This window comes from Puma concolor, chromosome E4 (genome assembly GCF_028749965.1).
Source record: "Puma concolor isolate L17-30 chromosome E4, mPumCon1.1.hap2, whole genome shotgun sequence".
Taxonomy (NCBI): Eukaryota; Metazoa; Chordata; class Mammalia; order Carnivora; family Felidae; genus Puma; species Puma concolor.
This window is the reverse complement of record NC_141683.1, coordinates 52,119,845-52,136,222: the sequence shown is the minus strand read 5'-3', so window position 1 is coordinate 52,136,222 and position 16,378 is coordinate 52,119,845. Positions and strand designations below refer to the sequence as shown.

The 16,378-nt window shown below is 37.7% G+C and overlaps 1 protein-coding gene across 4 annotated transcripts in view; it reads right to left on the bottom strand.

Moving 5' to 3' along the window:
- Nucleotides 1-16,378, bottom strand: part of COP1 (COP1 E3 ubiquitin ligase) — a 260,438-nt gene that overhangs the window by 224,663 nt on the left and 19,397 nt on the right. For all 4 annotated transcript variants that reach the window (XM_086694424.1, XM_025920949.2, XM_086694422.1 and 1 more), the window contains exon 2: nucleotides 4,540-4,599. In XM_086694424.1, the coding sequence (XP_086550550.1) occupies nucleotides 4,540-4,599 (60 nt within the window). The remainder of the gene's footprint in view (nucleotides 1-4,539; nucleotides 4,600-16,378) is intronic.

The following is a 16,378-nucleotide window of genomic DNA, read 5'->3' as shown; positions in this document are numbered from 1 at the left end:
TTATTTGAAGGGAAAAACAGATACTTACGAAATCAATGGGGTTTTCCAACAATGATGTAAGGACACACCATGAAGATTATAGGACTCAATGAAAAGGCCAGGTTTATTTAATTATAAAGTCAATCAGTAATTTATTACACTTTACAACTTAGTGAATTATTGTACCAATTTAGCAGACTCTGCAACGTCCTTTTAAAATGCCACAGCAAAAACTGGACAGCGACATGCAGAAAAATGAACCTGGACCAGTTTCTTACACCATACATAAAAATAAACTCAAACTGGATGAAGGCCGTAAGACAGGAAGCCATCAAAATCCTCGAGGAGAAAGCAGGCAAAAACCTCTTTGACCTCGGCCTCAGCAACTTCTTACTCAACACATCTCCGGAGGCAAGGGAAACAAAAGCAAAAATGAACTATTGGGACCTCATCAAAATAAAAACCTTCCGCACAGCAACGGAAACAATCAACAAAACTAAAAGGCAACTGACGGAATGGGAGAAGATAGTTGCAAACGACATATCGGGTAAAGGGTTAGTATCCAAAATCTATAGAGAACTTAACAAACTCAACACCCAAAAAACAGATAATCCAGTGAAGAAATGGGCAAAAGACATGAATAGATACTTCTCCAAAGAAGACATCCAGATGGCCAAATGACACATGAAAAAATGCTCAACTTCACTCATCATCAGCGAAATACAAATCAAAACCACAATGAGATACCACCTCACACCTGTCAGGATGACTAACATTAACAACTCAGGCAACAACAGATGTTGGTGAGGATGCGGAGAAAGAGGATTTCTTTTGCATTGTTGGTGGGAATGCAAGCTGGTGCAGCCACTCTGGAAAACAGTATGGATGTTCCTCAAAAAATTAAAAACAGAACTACCCTACAACCCAGGAATTGCACTACTAGGTATTTATCCAAGGGATACAGGTACGCTGTTTCAAAGGGACACATGCACCCCAATGTTTACAGCAGCACTATCAACAACAGCCAAAGTATGGAAAGAGCCCAAATGTCCATCGGTGGATAAATGGATAAAGAAGATGTGGTATATATATACAATAGAGTATTACATGGCAATCAAAAAGAATGAAATCTTGCCATTTGCAACTACGTGGATGGAACTAGAGGGTATTATGCTAAGTGAAAGTAGTCAGAGAAAGACAAATATCATATGACTTCACTCATATGAGGACTTAAGATACAAAACAGATGAACATAAGGGAAGCAAAAATAATATAAAAACAGGGAGGGGGACAAAAACATAAGAGACCCTTAAATATGGAGACCAGAGGGTTACTGGAGGGGTTGTGGGAGGGGGGATGGGCTAAATGGGTAAGGAGCATTAAGGAATCTACAGCTGAAATCACTGTTGCACTATATGCTAACTAATTTGGATGTAAATTTTAAAAACTAAATTAAGTAAAATGGTAAAAAAAAAAAAGAAAAGAAAAAGAAATTTAAACACACACACACACATAAAGATATACCACAGGAAATATAAAAGAGGAGGGCAGTTAGGAAAAATTAAATCCTCATTTTATTTTTTATGACCTGAGCAAAAGTCGGGTGCTTAACCAACTGAGCCACCCAGATACCCCAATGTTAATTTATTTTTGAGAGAGACAGAGAGAGACAGTGTGCAAGCAGGGAGGGGTAGAGAGAGAGGAGACAGAATCTGAGGCAGGATCCAGACCCTGAGCTGTCAGCACAGAGCCCAACACGGGACTCGAACTCACCGCTGAGATCATGACCTGAACCAAAGTCTGACCCTTAACAAACTGAGCCACCCAGGCACCCCTAAGTCCTCACTTTATAATTTGGATCAAATGTCACACCTTCAACACTATGAAAGAAAAGGATGTGAAGCAGTAGGAAGAGAAGGGGGAAGAAGGAGAGCAGCAGCAGAAGAGACAGGTTGAGTCACCAGACAGAGGTAAGTTTTAGAGCCAGAACCGGAATCCTGGTTTACCAACTTCAAGACCCTGGTGTTTTAGCTCTGTATCAGTAGTTCTCACCTGAGGGCAATTTTGTCCCTTACATGATATCTGACAATGTCTGGAGACATTTTTGGTTGTCACACTTGTGGGAAAAGGGACGGCTACTGGGTAGAGGCCAGGATAATGCTAAACAATCAACAATACCCAGGGTAATCAGCCACAACAAGGAATTATCCAGTCCAATATGTCAATACTACCAAAGGTTGAGAAAGCCTAATCTGAATCATCCAATTTTCCAGAAATGAAACCCCAAAGTCCCGAAGGGACATACATGGTTTCATATGGAATGCTACAGTGCTGGATCAATTAATGAACCAAAGAAAACACTACTGTTAAACAATCAGCCTTAAAAGACTAAGACCATACATGTATCAACCTAAAAGCAAGACACATGTGACCAGAATTTCAGTAGCAATATAGCGCAGAAAGTGATTCATGAACAGTAATAATGTCAATGCAGTGATATACCAGGAAATCAAAACTATTTAAGGAAAGATGGCCTTTATTTAAAAACCGGCAAAAAAAAATTCTAAAGAATACACCATCACTCCTTACTGGTGATAACTTACGAAAAGGTATACAAATAAGGCTTGAAAAATGGTGACATTTACATTTCATGTACATCTTTCTGGACAATAAAAGTTTTTTAACCAAGAGTACATATGGCCTATTTTAGTAACTTGTATTTTAATAAAAAACCGTGCAAGCCAAGAAAGCTATTTTTATTCTAAACTTCTTTTTAAATGACTGGCAGATTGGATTCACCTATCAGTGATGCATCATGCTCCAAATCAACCTAAAGTACTTACAAAATGACACCCCTGACTAATGAATATCAATCTACCAGATACTGTACTCTATTTCAGAATAAAATCAGGAGTCTAACTTCAACATGAATTAGAATATAGGGACTATTAGAACACAACAGAAATACTAAGCCAAAAATACATCAACAGCGTAAATTTATGGAGATGATTGACTAGAAATAGAATACACCATCTCCAATCAAAAAAGCACATAAAAGGGGCGCCTGGGTGGCTCATTCAGTTAGACCTTTAGCTCAGGTCATGATCTCATGGATCTTGAGTTCAAGCCCCACATCGGGCTCTGTGCTGACAGCTCAAAGCCTGTAGCCTGCTTCAGATTCTGTATCTCCCTCTCTCTCTCTCTGCCCCTCCCCCCCAAAAATAAACAAACATTAAAAAAAATTTTTTACACGAAAAAATAAGTAAAAATAAATTAAACGTACACAGATTACATACCCATTAGGATAGCTACTGTTAAAGAGAAAAAAAAAAAAAAACAGAAAATGACAAGTGTTGGCTAGAATGTTGAAAAATTGGAACTCTTGTGTACTGCTAGGGGAAATATAAAATGGTATAGCAGCTATGGAAAACAGTATGGAGGTTCCTCAAAAAATTAAACACAGAACTACCCAATGATACAGTAATTCTGCTTCTGGGTATATACCCAAAAGAACTGAAACCAGGATCTCGAGATATTTATATACCAATGTTCAAAGCACCACTCTTAACAAGAATTAGAGGATGAAGGCAATCAAGTGTTCATTAACAGACAGATGAATAAACAAATAAAATATTATATACACACAATGGAATACTATTCAGCCTTAAAAAGGGAGGAAACTGACATATACTACAAGGATGAAACTTGAGGACATGATGCTAGGTGAAATAAGCAAGTCACAAAAATACAAATAACTATTTGATGCCACTTACATGAAATATCTAGAATAGTCAAACTCACAGAAACAAAGTAAAATGGTGACTGACAGAGGCTAGGTAGGGGAAGGGGAGAAACCCTTCAAGTAAGGGTAAGTTTCAGCTTTGCAAAATAACAAAGTTCTGGAGGTTAATTGCACAACAATGTGAACAAACTTAACAGTACTCAACTTAAAATTTGAGATGGTAAAATTTATGTTATGTGTATTTTACCCCCACTAAAACTTTTTTCAATATACAGATGAATGTGACATATATACAAGACTAAGCAACTAAAGATAACACTGAGTAAAATGTTAAAATAGAAAACACAGATCTTTTTAATCCCCTAGATCCTTTTCGAATGACTTTCTAACCTCCTTTCCTGGGCCTCACACCTATCCCCAAAATGAGTTAAAGGTGTTTCATGCTTCAACCTAATTATCCAACAACCCCAATTTTCTAAAATGGTAATCAAAGCTCTGTAGCAATCAACCCAAAAGTCTTAAAATCCATCTATAAGGGCAATAGTAAATTTCACAATTACAAATAGTAAATTTGTAAATAGTAAAATTGTGAAATAGTAATTTCACAATTACAAATAGTGAAATTTACAAATAGTAAATTTCACAAAAATTATGCACCAACCATATGCTTACTGACTTGAGCTGTTGAACCTGTAAAAATATATCAATCAAAGAAATTACAAAATAACCAAAATTATTTTAAAAACATAACTTCTTGCTGGCTACATTTACACACAAGTTAAAAATCAAGACAATTTTGCTAAATGAAATCATCTTACCAAAAGCTGTGGCCACATTTCGTCATGTATGCTTCCTCAATCATATCAAAGCAGATAGGGCTAAAAAGAAAATAGGAAAATAATTGACACATTTTTTCCAGCAGAGTGATTACAAATTGACAAGGCTAGTAACAATACCAACAAAATCGTATTTCAATATATAGCTAAGACTTCAAACATTCTATCAATGAAACAGAATTTCTGTTGAGTTGAAGGTACTTTAAGGGATTGGTGGTAAAGTAACAATTTGTTCAAGATAGGTCTAAGTCACCAAGATCTAAGTTCAATTAAATGAGTAAATTAAAATGGCCCCAATACTTTTTAATTTTTAATAATGCAATGCAGTCACAAGAGTCCTTAGGAGTTCTACTACCATTCACAATCATCCCTATACTCAAAAGCACCTAACTCAAATGCTGTTTTACTTCCTATTTCAAAAAAAAAAAAAAAAAAACACACTAGTTTCCTGAGTGGCAAACTTACAATTCCATTATCAATAACTCTTCTAGATAAGGAAGATGGTAATTATAGCTAATACTTACAAAGTACAAATGGTATCCATTAAAATAATATTAATTCGTAATTTTTTCAACAAAAGTGTTGGTAGGTACATATTACTAGACCTATTTAATGAGGAAATCGAGGCACAAAGATGTTGATGTCATACAGTTAGGAAGTAACAATTTTCAAACTTAGCTCCATGCTCTTAACCACTATTCTATACTAATTCCAGATACTGCAAGTTAAATACCAAATCGTACCAACATAACCACAGAGTTCTGGCTAACAAAAGGTAGTTATCAATCTGAGAGGCCACTATCTACCAGAAAAAGACAAAGTCTTGTAAAATGAGATGTCCCTTTATCCTTGCCTCTTTTCCCTTCGGAAACCTCTGATAACGTCTCTAGAGATACAACAGCCATCTTCTGACCAAGAAGACAAAAAACGGTAAGCTAGAAAAATAGGATACTGTTCCTTGATGACATCCTTGAGCAATCTCATCATCTATGGATTGCCTAACTCTGGACTTCACATTACATAAGAAAAGTAAATTCTCACTTGTTTAAGGCAGTATTTATCAAGTTTTCTGTTACTGGCATACAAATCAGATCCCTACTGACAATACATGACATTTAAATTATAAAATGAAAATTCACCCACTTCTTCAAGAAAAATTTCCTGGGCATAGCTACTATCTTAGAATGTGAAATCATGTAAAAAAAAAAAAAGTTATAAAATCAGAACATTGCACATGCTCAGAGTTTCACCACATACAGTGTGTTGGCTTAAACGGCACTGGTTTTGTCAGCCTCTCTCTGCTGGAATGAGAAAAAAGAGCTCTCCCAAATGCGGGGATTTGGTAATTTCTCTTTTGAAACCAAGTCCATCTTGCTCCTGTTTGATGGGAGTTAAGAAACCAGGGTTGGGGGTCCCTCCCAAGAGCGTGTGGATGCACTGTGTAGGCTGATCCCAGTTGTGGATGAAGGGTTTTGAAGAGCAGATGTGGAAAGGACAGATTTTACTTCTCAAGTACAGTTGGTCACTGGCTGCTGAGGCAGATGTCTTAAGGCTCAAAACCCAGAGTGGAAGGTATGTTTATGCCCTCTCCTTTTTTTAAAGACTTTATTTTTTTTTTTTAGCAGTTTTAGGTTTGTAACAAAATTAACAGGTAGGTACAGAGATTTGCCATATATTCTCTGATCCAAACACATGCACAGCCTTTGCCATTATCAACATCACTCACCAGAATGGTACACTCCCCCCACCCCCCGCCACCAGCCCCGGGGATGAACTTAAACTGACACATCAAAATCAACAAAGTCCACAGTTAACCTTATGGTTCACTCTTCATGTTGTACATTCTATGGGTCTGAACACAAGTATAATGACATATATTCATCATTATAATACAGATTATTTCTCACTCTCCTAAAAATCCTCTTTGCTCTGCCTATTCATCTCTCTCTCCTCATCCACAATCACTGATCTTTATCTTGCCTCCACAGTTTTGTCTGTTCCAGAATGTCATATTTGGGATCATACAGTATCGTAGCTTTTTCAGATTGGCTTCTTCTGCTTTGTAATATGGCTTTCGGATTTCTCCACGTCTTTTCAAGGTTTGATAGCTCATTTCTTTTTAACGCTGAATAATATTCCACTGTCTGGACGTACCACAGTTTACTTATCCATTCATCTACTGAAGGACATCTTGGTTGCATCCAAGATTTGGCATCTATAAATATAGATGTTATAAGCATTCAAGTGCAGGTTTTTGTGTCTACATAAGCTTTTAACTCCTTTGGGTAAATATCAATGGGTGCCTAGTTAAATTATACAGCAAGAATATGTTTAGTTTTATAAGAAATCACCAAACTGTCTTCCAAAGTGGCTACACCATTTTTTCATTCCTACCAGCAAAGAATAAGAGTTCCTGTTGCTCTATAACCTCCTCGCATTTGGTGTTGTCAGTCCTCTAAGTTTTAGCCATTCTAATAGGCATATAGTGACACCTTGTGGTTTTGATTTGCATTTCCCTGATGATATATGATGTAGAGCATCTTTTCATATGCTTATTTGCCATCTATGTGTTTTTTTTTAATATGAAATTAATTGTCAAATTGGTTTCCATACTATGTGTCTTTTTTGGTGAGGTGTCTGTTGAGGTCTTTGGTCCATTTTTTAAATCTTATTATTTTTAAGAGTTCTTTGTATATTTTAAATAAAAGTTCTTTATGAGATATGTCTTTTACAAATATATTCTCCCAATCTGTGGCTAATACTTCCATTTCTTAACAGTGGGTTTCATAGAGCAGAATTTTTTTTTTGTTATTTACTTATCTTGAGAAAGAGAGTGAGCAAGTGCACACAAGTGGGGGAAGGGGCAGAGAGAGAGTTAGACAGAAAATCCCAGGCAGGCTCTTGTGTGCTGTCAGCATAGAGCCTGACACAAGTCTCCATCCCAAGCAAGAACCATGAGATGGTAACTTGAGCCGAAAACAAGAGTCCAACCCCGCATACCAACTTTTTAAACAGCTCTTCTAATAAATCATGTTTAAAATTTGGGGAAAAATGGAGCACCTGGGTAGCTCAGTCAATTAAGCATCTAACTCATGATTTCAGCTCAAATCATGATCTCAGGATTCATGAGATTGAGCCATGCGTCATCAGGCACTGAACTGACAGCATGAAGCCTGCTTGGGATTTCTCTTTCCTTCTCTCTCTCTGTCTCTCTGCCCCTCCCCACTCGTGCATGTGCTCCCTCTCAAAATAAATAAACAACAACAACAACAAAGATTTGGGGAAAAAGACCTTTCTGTTCCCAAAGTATGTTTATAAATTTTTTTTAAATTTTTTTTTTTAACGTTTATTTATTTTTGAGACAGAGAGAGACAGAGCATGAACAGGGGAGGGTCAGAGAGAGAGGGAGACACAGAATCTGAAACGGGGTCCAGGCTCTGAGCCGTCAGCACAGAGCCTGACGTGGGGCTCAAATTCACGGACCGTGAGATCATGACCTGAGCTGAAGTCGGACGCTTAACCGACTGAGCCACCCAGGCGCCCCAGTATGTTTATAAATTTAAGTAATAATACCATCATATCTGTTATGCTGCATTAACTCAGGCTTAGAAGCAAGATGCAGAATGTCTTAAGAGACTGACCTTAGTCCAGACTTCCATCAGTGCCACCAATGAACATTTTAAAGTTGGCCCCAGCACGTAGAAGAATCAACTGTAAATACCTATCAATACTTTCTCAGAAATTCCAAAATTTTTAAACATTCATACATTCAACAAATTACATATTAGGTACTGACTACATACCAGACACTGTTCTGGATACCAAGGGCAAAGAAGTGAATAAACAAAAATCCCCTCATGGTTCTATAATCTAGTGGGAAAGACAGACAATAAACAAGATAAGGTAGACCTTATATGATAAGGTTAGATAGAGACAAAGATAAGGAAAAAATTAAGCAGGGGAGGAGGATAGGAAATGTTAGATTGGGTTAGACAGAATAGTAAGAGAAGCCTCAATGAGAAGCTGACATTTGAGTAACTATTTCAAAGTAAGAGGGAAACAATCTACACAGAAATCTGGAAAAACAGCAACCAAAAAGTAAGAGCAAGTACAAATGCCCTGAGGCAGGAGTATACCTGATATGTTCAGACTACCAAGGTGGTCAGTGTAGAGTAGAATAACCAAGTGGGAAAATACTAAAGATCAGGCCAGAGAAATAATAAGGGGCCATATAAAAAAATTAAATTAAATTAAATTAAAAGGGGGGGGCACCTGGGTGGCTTAGTCAGTTAAGCATCCGACTTTGGCTCAGGTCATGATCTCGCAGTTCATGGGTTTGAGCCCCACATCAGGCTCTGTGCTGACAGCTAAGAGCGTGGAGCCCACTTCAGATTCTGTGTCTCCCTCTCTCTCTGCCCTTCCCCAGCTCGCACTCTGCCTATGTATGTCTCTCTCTCAGAAATAAATACACGTTAAAAAAAAAAAAAAAAAACAAAAACCTCTCTTGAAACATGTTAAGGACTTTGGATTTTACAGTGAATAAAGCAAGAATTTACTGGGCAATTTAGAACAGAATGGCCCAATGTGACAAAGCGATAAACCAGATCACTCTACCTTATACATTGAAAGAAGACTAAAGGAAAGCAACTGTAAAACTAAAAGCTCTTATAATAATTTAGCTGAGAAATGACACTGGATTAAATGATGATAGTAGCAGTGAAGTTGATGAGAAGTGATCAGATTCTGGTATAATCTGAAGGCAGATCTTTGGTTTGCTACAGATTAGATATTAGCTATGAGAAAAATGAATCATGGATTTTAAGCTGTAAACTGGAAGAAATTACAGTAAGTTTATTTCACAGAGAGCTCTAGCATTCATTAGTTTATTTAAAAAAAGAGAGAGAGCAGGACTACAATACATGTCCTATCGTGTGTTCCTCCAATACCAAAAGTTGTATGCAGTACCTAAAAATTACCATCAGATGAGTTTAAACAGAAGTATTTAAGGAATGGCTTCTGAGTAACGTGTGAATTAAGAAAGTTTCCATTCTTTTTACCAGAGCTAACTTTTTTTTTTTAATGTTTATTTTTGAGTTAAAGAGAGTAAGCGGGGGAAGTACAGACAAAGTGGGGAACAGAGGATCTGAAGTGGCTCTGCACTGACAGCAGAGAACCCAATGTGAGGATAGAACTCACAAACTGTGAGATCATGACCTGAGCCAAATTCAGACACTTAACCAACTGACCCACCAGGTACCCCTACGAAAGCTAATTTTTTATCCCCATTAAAGATCAAGACCTCGGCAAAAAAAAAAAAAAAAAAAAAAAAAAAAAAGAAATTCAACAAAAATTAATCCTAGCCATACCACCTACAACTTTCTAACTTTGAGTCAACTGTTAAACCTAATCCTGTTTTCTCACTTGTATAACTGGAATGGCAGTTACATCACACAATCACTGTACTGATTAACAAAATATCTATGAAGTACTCAGTACAATTCCCGGTATGCAACATTCAATAAATAGCAGAATATATGAAAAGAGATGATGGAACAATCTGTATCAGTGATAGAAACTTGACAAGAGTGGTCCACCCAAACTAAAAACTTCAAGGAATTCCTACTAGAAATAGGTAAAATAAAGGAAGATGAGGACTGACCAACCATTCGTCTTCCCAAGAAAGGGATGCAGTATCACAGGAAACAGAACACAGAAAAGACTCTAACAATAACAAAACACCACTAACTCTTTCCAATTTTGAGGGGCAAGAACATATTCAGAGTGGGTTTTGGGCAAAACTGTAAACAATCCATTCAGAAACCCTCCTCTCTGCCAATCTTATAGCAATCAAGGAGTACGAGCTCAAAGCCCTAAACACAATACGGGCATAGCACGGATGTGAACTGGCAGCCAGGCCAGACATTATAGATACCTAAAATTTTATACAACCTCAAAAACGTTACACAGATGCCCCAAAAATGTTTATAGATCCCCCAAACTCTTTATGGACTCCTGACACAGTGGCATCACAAAAAGAGGGAAAAATAACATGGCTTAAAGATCTGCTGGGACTGTTCACGCCTCCCACACCACATAACACAAGTCACTCTTATAAATCAAGACAGAAAATCCAACAGGAAGGGTGTCTGGCTGGCTAAGTCGGTGGAGCTTGTCACTCTTCATCTTGGGGTTGTGACTTTGAGCCCCATGCTGAGTGTGGAGAGTACCTAAAAAAATCTTTAGGGGCACTTGGGTGGCTTAGTCAGTTAACTGTCCAACTCTTGGTTTCAGCTCAGGTCATGATCTTGTGGTCTGCAGGTTCAAGCCCCACGTGGGGCTCTGCGCTGACAGCTCACACAGAGGCTGGAGCCTGGTTCGGATTCTGTGTCTCCCTCTCTCTCTGCCCCTCCCCTGCTCCCACTCTGTCTGTATCTCTCAAAACTAAATAAACCTTAAAAAATTTTTTCTAATTAAAAAATTAAATCTTTAGGGGCACCTGGGTGACTCAGCCTGCTGAGGGTCTGACTCTTGATTTAGGCTCAGGTCATGATCCCAGGGTCGTGAGATAGAGCCCCACATCAGGCTCCATGCTGAGCATGGAGCCTGCTTAAAATTCTCTCTCCCTGTGCCCCTCTCCCCCGCTCGCAAGCTCTCTCTCAAATAGATAAATAAATAAAATCTTAAAAGAAAAAAATGGGAAAAAATGTGAATTCCTAATTCACAGAATTCACACACTGCCTTTCAAGTACATGAAAAAATGTTCCAACTCAGTAGTAATCAAGAAATGCAAAGAAGAAGAAGAAGAAGAAGGACAGACAGACAGACAGACAGACAGACAGACAAGGGGGGGGGTGTATCGGGGTGGCTCAGTCAGTTAGGCATCCGACTTTGGCTCAGGTCATACCTGTGGTTCGTGGATTCGAGCCCTGCATCAGGCTCTGTGCTGACAGGTCGGAGCTTGGAGCCTGTTTCAGATTCTGTGTCTCCCTCTCTCTCTGCCCCTCCCCTGCTCACGCTCTGTCTCTCCCTCTCTCAAAAATAAACATTAAAAAAAAAATTTTAAAGGGGGCGCCTGGGTGGCTCAGTTGACTAAGCAGAGTCTGACTCTTGATTTCAGCTCAGGTCATGATCTCAATGATCTCATGGTTTGTGATTTCGAGCCCCACATCAGGCTCTACACTAACAGTGTAGAGCCTGCTTGGGATTCTCTCTCATCCTCTCTCTCTGCTCCTCCCCTGTAATTAATAAATAAATAAATAAATAAATAAATAAATAGTGTGTATGTATGTATGTATATGTATATATACATATACTAAAAAACACAACAAAATAACAATTCATCACCATTAGGTATTAGAACACTGGAATACCAAGTATGTTAGGTAAGACATGAAAAACAAGAATCTTCATGCAGAGATATTCTAGCAAGCAACCTAGACTGAGTATTCATATATTTATGACCAAGCAACCCCACTCCTGAGATTACATGTAAATAGCTAAAGACATGTAAATAGCATGCTATTACACGTAAATAGCAAAGACTTGATTATATGTATGTAATATGTGTATTTAAATGCATATACACGTATGGACGTAGGTACTTACATAAACATATGTGGCTGTGCATATGCTTATGTGTGAGTGCATGTCTGTGTAGAGTCATGCATGAGGACACTTGAAACAAGCCACACACTTATGACAGCAGAGAATTAGAAGAAGCCCTAATGCTCATAATAACTACAATAAAGAAGCAAAATGTGCTTGAATATACACTATAAAATTTCATGCAACAGTCAGAAGGAATGAACCAAAGGTACATGGAGGGATGGCTAGATGCTTTGCCAAGTGAAAATAGAAATGAAAAGGAGATCTGTGGCATAATGCAATTTATATAAATGTAAAACATGCAAAAAATATATTTCACAAGGATACATGTATTCAAAGACATACATAAATCACCAAGTCAGGAGAATAAAAAATGAAATGGCGAAAGTAATAAAATCTCTTATTCAATAGGATCTAAGAATGTCATCAACAACAAGATGTAACATTATACCACTAAAAAAGAAACAACTCTGCTAATGAATAGTAATTTTATTTACGTTTCTCTAAAACACTCTTCTAGACTTCAGTTTTATCAGATACCACTGTTGTGAAAAAAAAATACACACATACATATAATTAGAATTTTCCTACAAAATTCTCATTCTTCAGAGTCTAACTTTTCTGAATCACTTTTGACTAAGTTACTGATATCCAGATTTTCCACACAATATTCTCCTGGACTTTGGTGAGGTGACATTTATTAAGAGAATCCTACCGGTACTGGGATCTTAAGTCAGGTTTACATTTAGCCAGCTAACCTACATCTGACTCCAGCTTCAGGAATGTTGCTAAACATGTCTAATTCACCACATCCCAGAACCTCCTCCACCCTTCACTCCCACATACAAATTTTTAGTTCATAGGGAATAAAACAATAATTCACAATTGTCTCAGAGAATTTCTTCCAATCTGCTGAAACCTAGTCAAGTTTTGAGGCAGGCATTTGTTTATGTTTACATGTCTATATGAAATGACCACATGAAGCTACATCCAACTGCCACGTAGCAAACGGGAATTTTTTTTTAGTTCTATAATCTATAAAACATAGTCCAATTTTCAGATATGTCAAAGTGTAAAAAAGAAAAAAAAGTTCAATTTAGAATCAAAGAAATGTGACAAGGTAAAACAAAGCAAACAAAACAAAACAAAGCCTTGGATGGGCCAAAGGACAATGTGAAACACAATGCCCTCACTCCACACTTGAGGTGAAAACTTAACTGTAAGTGGACTTACCCTCTTGCTGTGTACACTTAGAAAACAAGAAGGGGAGGAGGACTGGACACTAGGCAGCACAGTACTGAGATCTCTGAGGCAAGGGGAGTAAATGAAGTGAACCCTATCCCAGACCCAGCTTTTTGCCTTCACCGAAAGCTTCACAAGCCAAAGAAAGGAGAAACCAAACAGCACCCCAATCTCACCAAGTCCAGTAAGGATAAAGGGGAAAGACTTTACAGGGCAAGACACCAAAGAGGAAGCAGACGCAAAGAAAAAGAATTCTAGAAATCTACACAGGGTTCTCAAGTCTGTTGTTGAATACAAGTCCTATGTGCCCAGGGTAAAACTCTACAAGATCAGTTAAAAATGGCCAGGAAATGATAAAACACAGGGTATTTAATAGAAAACCCAGAAGAGTCATTAGCGTGGAAATAAACTGGCTCTAGAAAAATGGCTCCTCATAACCCACCCTCAAAACAATTTTAAATTAATTTATTTATAACAACTGCATGCGAATCTACAATTTTCTCAAAACAAAAACTTTAATTACAAAAAAATTAACTAAATTAAAAAACGTAATACTCAAAAGGATCAAACTGATCTGCAAGGAACTTTACTTACTGCCAGAACAAAGTCCAATACTCTCTGTAGAGAAAGAAAGCAAAATCCAGCATTCAGTAATGGCAAGTTTATGTCGACTATCCAATAAAAAAAATTACGAGACATGTACAACAGTAGGAAACTGTGACCCATAAAGAGGAGGAAAACCACTCTAGAGAAACAAAAAGACAGTTAATAGAATTAGCAGAAAATTCTTAAAAACATATATTACAAATATGCTCCATAATTTAAAAGATCACAAAAGTATAATGAGGAAAACAGAAGATATACAACGGACCGATTAAAAGCCTACAGGTTAAAAATACAGTGCCTAAAAATATAGCAAAAGACGTGCACTCATAAGAAAGTAAAATATAAAATCCCTAGAAATTTTAAAAACACATCAAACACAAAGGATTACTTCCACAAACTCATCAATACATGAAACATAAGTTAAGGAAGGAAGCCATGAATGTTTGAAGATCGGCCAACAGACATTATCTAAATTAAAACATAAAAAGAAAACAAAAAAAGAAGACAGAAAATCCAAGAGCTCTTGTGAAGACCTTTCCATACCCACCTCCAAAAACTAAAGGCAGATATTATTATACTGCACAACCTTAAGCTTGCCAAAGGGTTATCTATGTCATTCAACTACATGTAAAAACCACTACTGCAGGGGCACCTGGGTGGTTCATTTGGTTAACTGTCCAATTCTTGGTTATGGTTCAGGTCTTGAATGACGTCATGATTATGGGATTGAGACCCCCCCCCCAAACACACACTGGGGATTCTATCTCCCGAGCTCTCTCTCTCTGCCCCTCTCCTTGCTCTCTCATTCAAAAAATAAACCTTAAAAAAATAAGTAAAATTCAACACTGAAGAACACATACAAAAAACTATTTTTTAAACGCCACTATTTTGAATTTATAAAGCACACATTTGTCAAGGGTGATATCACAATCAGTTTGACTCTCAGGTTACATTTTTAATCAGTAACATATTTATAAATTCCCTAATATTTGTATGTATTCCCTGCTTCAAAAACAGCATCCAAATTTACTGACTAGTACACAATATAATCTCAAAACTCTTCAATAAAACAGTGAGTACACTGTTGAATCCATGTAGATCTTGGTACTGACACTAACTCCATTACGCTGCAACAAAATGTTTCAACTGCCTCATAGTAGTTCTGGTTCTAACTAACCAAACATTCAAATCTTTCAAAGATTAAGTACTAAAAACATATCATTACCAAGATAATCAAAGCAAGGTACAGGGGCGCCTGGGTGGCTCAGTCGGTTAAGCTTCCGACTTTGGCTCAGGTCGTGATCTCGCGGTCCATGAGTTCGAGCCCCGTGTGGAGCTCTGGGCTGACAGCTCAGAGCCTGGAGCCTGTTTCAGATTCTGTGTCTCCCTCTCTCTGACCCTCCCCCGTTCATGCTCTGTCTCTCTCTGTCTCAAAAATAAATAAACGTTAAAAAAATTAAAAAAAAAAAAGCAAGGTACAATCTAGAGTCATTTAAAAAAATAAAGAGTGGTTACACCTCATCTAAACCAAAGAACCACTTTCATAGTTTGATACCAAATGCCAAACCTTAGCAATTCTTTTCTGTAATTCCATAATTCACAATGTATTTGTACATGTATTATATAATCTAAACCTCACAATTCTATACTAGAATATTACTATATCTTACCAAGAAAACAGACTCTAAGTCAATCATTTATTTGCCTAAAGTTAAATTTCAGGGCTTCTAACTCTAAGTCCAGTGCACTTGCACTACGCTACAATCTCAGAAGATAAAGGAAACAAACAATACGCGGCACTATGACTATGAAAACTGTCAGCACACAGAAAATCTTAGAAGAAAATTATTTCGAATATACAAAAACTTATGTGGGGCACCTGGGTGGCTCAGTTGGTTGGGCGGCGGACTTTGGCTCAGGTCATGATCTCACGGTTTGTGAGTTAGAGCCCCGCGTCGGGCTCTGTGCTGACAGCTTGGAGCCTAGAGCCTGCTTCAGATTCCGTATCTCTCTCTCTGCCCCTCCCCTGCTCATGCTCTCAATAATGAATAAACGTTAAAAAAAATTTTTTTTTTAAAACTTATGTTCATCCTTCAAGGCTAAGACATCCAAGCAAAAGTCAGTAGCCACAGGAATATTTCTTCCTTCCTCTCAAAATGTCCAAAACTTCCAATTGCTCTATCTTCCTCCTTCCCCTTCTACCAGTAGCCATGTAAGCATGCCCAAGCCATCCTCCATTTTCAACTGGCCCCAGAGAATTTCCTTGAAAGACAAGGAAATGAGTGAAAAGGAGAAAATAAATCTCAAATCCTCCTTTCACACCAACACTGGTAACATGAGATCCTCCACACCAACCTTCACAGACAGC